We start from the raw sequence: 7,904 nt of genomic DNA on the forward strand, positions 1-7,904 counted from the left end.
AGGGCCAAGATGGCCCTAGGTCGCTCACCTGAGAAACACACCATAACACACCATAATTTGACCTAGTGATTTCATGGAAAAAAATATTCTGACCAATTATCATTAAAATTGGAGCAAAAACCTTGAGTATAAATAAGTATTTTCTTTGATTTGACCAAGTGACCTACTTTCTGATCCAAGATGACCCATATACAAATCTGACCAACATTTCATCAAGGCAATCATTCTGACTTAATTTCAGGAAGATCAATCGGAAAATATAGCCTCTATTGCATACACAATGTTTTTCTTTGATTTGACATAGTGACCTAATTTTTGACTCCAGATGACCCATATTCAAACTTGACCTAGACTTCGTCAAGGCAATCATTCTGACAAAATTTCATGAAGATCAATTGAAAAATACAGCCTCTATGGCATACACAAGGTTTTTCTTAGATTTGACCTAGTGACCTTCTTTTTAACCCCAGATGATCCATTTTCAAATTCAGTCTAGATTTCATTAAGGTTTTTATTTTGACTTAATTTCAGGAAGATCAATTGAATAATACAGCCTCTATCGCGTACACAAGCTTTTTCTTTGATTTGACCTAGTGACCTAGTTTTTGACCCCAGATGACCTGTTTTCGCATTCGGACTAGATTTCATCAAGATAATCATTCTGACGAAAATTCATGAAGATTAATTGAAAAATACAGCCTCTATCACATACACAGGCTTTTTCTTTGATTTGACCTAGTGACCTAGTTTTTGACCCCAGATGACCCATTTTCGAACTCGGCCTAGATTTCATCAAGATAATCATTCTGACCAAAATTCATGAAGATTAATTGAAAAATACAGCCTCTATCGCACACACAAGCTTTTTCTTTGATTTGACCTTGTGACCTAGTTTTTGACCCAAGATGACCTGTTTTCGAAATCGGCCTAGATTTCATCAAGATAATCATTCTGACCAAAATTCATGAAGATTAATTGAAAAATACAGCCTCTATCGCATACACAAGCTTTTTCTTTGATTTGACCTAGTGACCTTGTTTTTGAACCCAGATGACCCATTTTCGAAATCGGCCTAGATTTCATCAAGATTACCATTCTGACCAAAATTCATGAAGATTAATTGAAAAATACAGCCTCTATCGCACACACAAGCTTTTTCTTTGATTTGACCTTGTGACCTAGTTTTTGACCCCAGATGACCTGTTTTCGAAATCGGCCTAGATTTCATCAAGATAATCATTCTGACCAAAATTCATGAAGATTAATTGAAAAATACAGCCTCTATCGCATACACAAGCTTTTTCTTTGATTTGACCTAGTGACCTTGTTTTTGAACCCAGATGACCCATTTTCGAAATCGGCCTAGATTTCATCAAGATTACCATTCTGACCAAAATTCATGAAGATTAATTGAAAAATACAGCCTCTATCGCATACACAAGCTTTTTCTTTGATTTGACCTCGTGACCTAGTTTTTGACCCCAGATGACCCATTTTCGAACTCGGCCTAGATTTCATCAAGATAATCATTCTGACCAAAATTCATGAAGATTAGTTGAAAAATATGAAAAATACAGCCTCTATCGCATACACAAGCTTTTTCTTTGATTTGACCTAGTGACCTAGTTTTTGATCCCAGATGACCTGTTTTCAAACTCGGCCTAGATTTCATCAAGATAATCATTCTGACCAAAATTCATGAAGATTAATTGAAAAATACAGCCTCTATCGCATACACAGGCTTTTTCTTTGATTTGACCTAGTGACCTAGTTTTTGACCCCAGATGACCAATTTTCGAACTCGGCTTAGATTTCATCAAGATAATCATTCTGACCAAAATTTATGAAGATTAATTGAAAAATACAGCCTCTATCGCATACACAAGGTTTTTCTTTGATTTGACCTAGTGACCTAGTTTTTGACCCCAGATGACCCATTTTCGAACTCGGCCTAGATTTTATCAAGGAGATCATTCTGACCAAATTTCATGAAGATCAGTTGAAAAATACAGCCTCTATCGCATACACAAGCCAAATGTTGACAGACGACAGACAGACAGACAGACAGACAGACAGACGACAGACGCCGGACATCGAGCGATCAGAAAAACTCCCCTGAGCATTGCTCAGGTGAGCTAATAAAGGGACATAATCTATGGAACATTTCTGCAAGAGTAATGCACAATGTGTCTTATCATATGCCTAATAATGTGTAACAACTATTTTTAGTTAGAATCAATTCCATTCAGTGATTAATAAGACACTGTGAAAATTAAAAAACCTGAAATTCTACGTTAAAAGGGGGGATTATTCATAAAAATTGTTACAAGAGATAAGTTATGGACCTTGTGTGCTAAGTTGTGGAACAAACATTTTAAATGTCAATCAAATCTGTTTAGTAACAACACAGATATATTGGGGAAAGCATCAAAATGAAAGGGGACATAATGCTTGAAATATTTGTGCCAGAGTTACAGACCTTGTGTAATATGATGAACAATGATGTAAAAGAACTACTTTAAAATCAAATCAATTACATAATAACAAAAATATAGTAAAGTTCATCAAAATTAACTTGAAATTCTAAGCGAAAAGGGACATTATTCATGAAATACTTGTGTGAGTTGTCAAAACTTTAACCAAGGTGTAGACGTAGACAGATGCCAACGTCAGGACAGCTCTCCATATACTTCGTATACTCGGGCTAAAAAGTCGTCTAAAATAAATATGAATACTTCCAGGATATGTGTTAACTGCTAGTTATGTTACATCATAGGAAGAACACAACTTTATTTGTCTATAGGTTAAAAACATAAACAGTTAATATTATGTCATTATGTATTTCATTCATCATTCAGCTTCGACGGACCATTCATGTATTAACATTTCAGTTCATTTTCAGCTTTACAAGGTGATGGAAGACCTTAGGTGCCCCTCTGGGCCTTACTTCATCATGGATAGGCACCTGGGTAGAACCACCGGCCTTCCATAGGTGGCTGTATTGCTGCCTCATATGAGAGAATTCTACATCTCAAACAATGTTAAAACAAACCTTGATGCTTTATATGTTTCTTCATCTCAATGGGTGGCTCAAGCGGAGACTCTTCTATGTGTGAGTCTGGGGTGACGGGGCTCAATTTCTCTGACATTTCACAGAGGGAGGACTGAGATCCGGACGAATGCCGCACTCTCTCAACTGACGGTGATCTTTCTGAGCTAGTACTTGTAGTTTTCCTGACAGATGATTTCCTTCCAAGAGATTCAAAGAACTGCGTGGCCTTAAAAGCGAATGTTCCCATCTTGGCTGTCTTCAACCCTGACTGGTCTATAATACATAAATTTTGTCTTGCAAGATGAACTCATATTTATAAATAATAAACAAGGACAGCAGGCGCAATCGAGCTTTCAAAACTTTGCAGGGAATTTACAGAAAGCCTATACAATAGGAATGTATAAACAAAATGTGGATAATTTTGATTTTGAAAATCAAATGCTGAAAACTAAATGTATTACATTCAATTTGTTTTGAATCCACAAAGTTTAGCTCTATATAAACTGTTTTCTTTATCATTCAGGTTTAAGTCTCAGTCACACTACACCGTATAGTGCTGACAGACGTCCAACATATAACAAACTTTTCAATCAGTTCGTGTTCCTTCGCATGTGTTTCTTTTCCATTTCCCATGCGGCACCTGCCCTCCTTGTCCGACAATGTTCGTTCTATCCGGTGGAAGGTTTTGAGCATGTTCAAAATTTAGAACGTACACCACCGGACAAAGTTGTCCGTTAGATGTATGGTAGCAATGCGCTGATATGCGTTTTGTTTGTTAATCATGCGTTCCTTATTCTGTACTTGTCCGGTTCGCATCCGTTCTTGTCTGGTAGACCTAATTCTCGGCCGGACTACTACCGTACATGCAATGGATGTAACGTATGTTCAACAGCCAATAACCAACAAGAACGTTTCATCAGTTTCTCACAAGTCCGTTACTAGTACGATGATATCCGTTAATTGAACGTTGTGCCCCATACACCAATAGCCAGAGCACCGCGAGCAGCAGCGAGGGATGCCTTTCGTCACCAGATAACTTTCTGTTGCAATTTCTCTATACGTTGGGCGCCGGTTAACGCTATGCGGTGTACTGTGAGTGACCCATAAGGAGTATATCATTAAAACACTAAGATTTCATAAACGAACAACATCTTTACCAACAATCTACCTGACCATTACATGTTTTGCCATAAGGTCCTGTACAATGGATACTTAAAACACTTTGAAAAAGTTGTCCCCATTTAAAAAAGAATGCCATTTGTAAAGAAACTACAGCTGCTTCTGAGAAAAGCGCATGTCTCCCACAACTGCCTAATCATGTGAATAGTAGTATATGAGTCAACCATGCACCAAGACCTCAGCTGCCTTATCAGACTTTCAATGCTTTGATTATCAAACACAATTTTCAAGGGCCATAATTCCTGAGGGCCTTGGACGATTTGGCTAGTTATCGAACTTGCCCAAGGACTTATTGGCAAACACATTTTGTTCAAGTTTGGTGAAGATCGGATAAGAAATGTTTGACTTAGAGTGCGGAGAAGCTTTGTGACAGACACACACACACACAGACAAGAGTAAATCAATATGTCTCCCACACCACTGTGTGGTGGGAGACATGATAAAAATAAACAATTGCTGAAAACTATGCTCCACCTAGTTAAGTGAAATTTCAGCACTGGGACGTTATTGCAAATGCATCAAAACAAAGATAGGTAACAGTTCTATGAAAATGGTGAATTGTTAAAGGATTTGAACTGTCCGAAAGTGTACCTCCGTTATGCAGTCCTTTTCCATAATTCAATGTAAATATCAAAATACTGATATTGGTATTGTTTGAATTTTTTTTCTCAAAATGTAAGGCTAAGCGTTAAACAGAGCTGATAAACTTTGTTGAGATACAATCAAATGTAAGTATAGATGGAGAATAAATGTAAATGTGTGAACATTTAACCACTAGCCTGCTGGTGGCAAGTGATTCTGCCTTTGTGACCAGTGCAGATTAAGATCAGGCTGCACATCCATGCAGGCTGATCATGGTCTGCACTGTTCGTTATTCAGTCAGTAAATTTTTAGTTAACACCCCTTTGAATAATAAGTGGTACTCAGCCCAAATTGAATAATGTACCAGTCCATTTTAGAAATTTAGCATGTTATGGGTTAAAAATATAACAGTAACGGGGAAGCAATACCAGAGTGACAGCAGACAACAAAGTTTGCCGCGAAAGGTGAAAAATTAACCAACAACACATTCTTAAAGGAAGGGTTTCATTCAGTGTGGAATGTTTGGTGGGTGGAAGATAGCTGAGTTAGAAACAATACTGACACAAAAAATATCAAGAAACTAAAAAAAAATGTTTCTTTTCCTTTGGTAAAAGGAGTGATGGGATACTTACAGACAATATGGAGAAACAGGTGGGGAGTGTTAAAGTAGACAAGAGGGGTGATGGGAGGTCATGTAGGCCAGCAATATATGACAAGATCACATCAAGAAACACAAGAAACTAGATTTGAGAGTAGGGATAGGGAAGGAGTTGTTTTGTGTGGTTCAGGGTCAATGTGTTGGTGTGGGGACAGATTATCAACGAAGCACATGGACAAAAGGAAAATAATATCTGTGTACATGTGTGGAGCGGGGTAATGTCTGTTATGTGAGGGTGGTTGGGGTTAGTAACTCGGACTGGGGTTCTAAGAGACAATATCAAGATACATGAAAAACTATGCTTTTGGGTGGGTGGAGGTGCTTTGGGACAGATAGATAGACACACAGACACACAGATGTATAAACAGCATTTTTATTCCTCCTTCCACTTCACAGCAGGACATAACAAAATATATTCATGTAAGACAAAAGTAACAGAACCCTGGACACTTATTTGCATGGAAAATGGCTAAGTACAAAAAAGTGGCATTATTTCATCAAAATGATAAAAAAAGTTATGGGAATTTTGTCATTCAGTTGCATATTGGTGCAAAAAAAGTTCACTTGTGATGTCAAGTTATGGGAATAAAGTTTCATTCAGTTGTGATGAAAAATAATTAGATGTGACCTTGCTGAGAATCATAAAAGAAGTGTCTATACACAAATTTTAAACTGATTCCTTTGTTAACTTTCATAATAGAAAGCTACTGAAGGAACACTAGCAACAGGGAACAATATGAAGGGACACTAGAAATAGAGCAAAGAATCTGAAGGAATATCAACTAGATGTGTGTCCATAGGACACAGGTGCCCCCACTCCTGCCACTGTAACATGGTTTAATGACTTAGGTTAAACAATTTTAAGATGTTTGCAACACAAACTTTTAAGAACCTTATGTGTATTTTTCACTTAGTTGGCCATAACTCTGGCCTAGCTGAGTAAAATCCTAAAGAGAACACTTCATAGGCTATAAAACAATCCTCTAATGTTTTATGATTCTAGGTCAAGTACATTTTAACATATATGTTTCACAAACTTTTTTTTGAGTAAGTCTGGACAAGAAGTCTGGTCTTGTGTAGTGAAATAATGACTGTAGGTAAAATATTTTCGGAGCTACGCGCGACAAAACATTAAAATGACAATTTTTCCTAGGTCAGGGGCCATAACTCCTACAATACTGAATGAATCTGGACGCGAAACCCCAGGTGCACAACTGCACATGCTGACTAACATTCCTGTAAACTTTGGTGACACTAGGTCAAATACTTTTGGAGCTACACGCGACACAACATTAAAATGACCAGTTTTTAACTAAGTCAGGGCCCATAACTCCTACACGATTGAATGAATCTGGACGCGAAACCCCAGGTGCACAACTGCACATGCTGACTAACATTCCTGTAAACTTTGGTGACTCTATGTCAAATACTTTTGGAGCTAGGCGCGACACAACACTAAAATTACCAATTTTTACAAAGTCAGGGGCCATAACTCCTACAAGACTGAATGAATCCAGATGCAAAACCCCAGGTGCACAACTAAACATTCTGACCAACATTCCTGTAAAGTTTTGTGACTCTACGTCAAATACTTTTGGAGCTAGGCGCGACACAACATTCTCGGAAGGACGGACGGATGGACAAGAGCAAATCTATATGCCCCCACTACTTATTGGGGAGCACAAAAATTGGAGAAACAGTATGAAAGAACATAAAAGAAATACAAAATGTAGTGACAACAGTATGACTGAACAATAGAAAAGGGTGACATTGTATGAAAGTGGGGGAAAATATAAGAAACACTACAATAGGGAAACTAGAAACAGGAAAACACTATGCAGGAATCCCAAAAATTGGAGAAACAATGTGAAGGAGCAACCGAAATATGGGAATCTATATGAAGATGCACCAGAAATGATATGAAAGAGCACTTGAAAAAAGAAAACAATTCAAACATTAGAAATAGCAGAGACAATATAAAGGAGTGCAGAAATAGGGAAAAAATAAGATTAATAGATACATTTCGTTCAGTTTCTTGTTTGAATGAAAGGGGTGGAGAGATGGGATTATCTATGCATCTTGAAACGGTAGCAGCATAGAGGAAATGGTACATACAAACAACATGGAAAAACAGAAAAATTATTAGACTAAATGAAAAAAAACCTTACCCCTCTTTTTCACTTTAACAGTCCCTGGTTCAGCTTCAAAACCGTCAGAGCTTGCCAGTGAAGCATTTGAGTTGGAAAGCTGTACATTGCTCTGTAAATGTGTATCAGAAATAATATTATACTAATTTGATTCTGGGCCTTCCTTAGCTTTGGCAGCTTATAACTACTGATGCAATTAAACAGAACTGTTGAAACATTTCGTTTTCCAAAAGAGAGCAGCTATTTCATTCATTTAATAAATGTAAAACTACATGCACTTTAAGGT

The 7,904-nt window shown here is 37.4% G+C and overlaps 1 protein-coding gene across 1 annotated transcript; it reads right to left on the reverse strand.

Annotated features, from left to right (window-relative positions):
- Nucleotides 1-2,908: 2,908 nt before the first annotated feature.
- LOC128551497 (uncharacterized) lies at nt 2,909-7,730 on the reverse strand (the record flags this gene model as incomplete). The annotated part of the gene is made up of 2 exons (XM_053532373.1): nt 2,909-3,325; nt 7,640-7,730. Coding segments are annotated over 2 exons (375 nt in total), but the record flags the coding sequence as incomplete, so codon positions are not given.
- Between the last annotated feature and the right edge of the window lie 174 nt (nt 7,731-7,904).

Source organism: Mercenaria mercenaria, unplaced genomic scaffold (assembly GCF_021730395.1).
Source record: "Mercenaria mercenaria strain notata unplaced genomic scaffold, MADL_Memer_1 contig_1173, whole genome shotgun sequence".
NCBI classification, from domain to species: domain Eukaryota; kingdom Metazoa; phylum Mollusca; class Bivalvia; order Venerida; family Veneridae; genus Mercenaria; species Mercenaria mercenaria.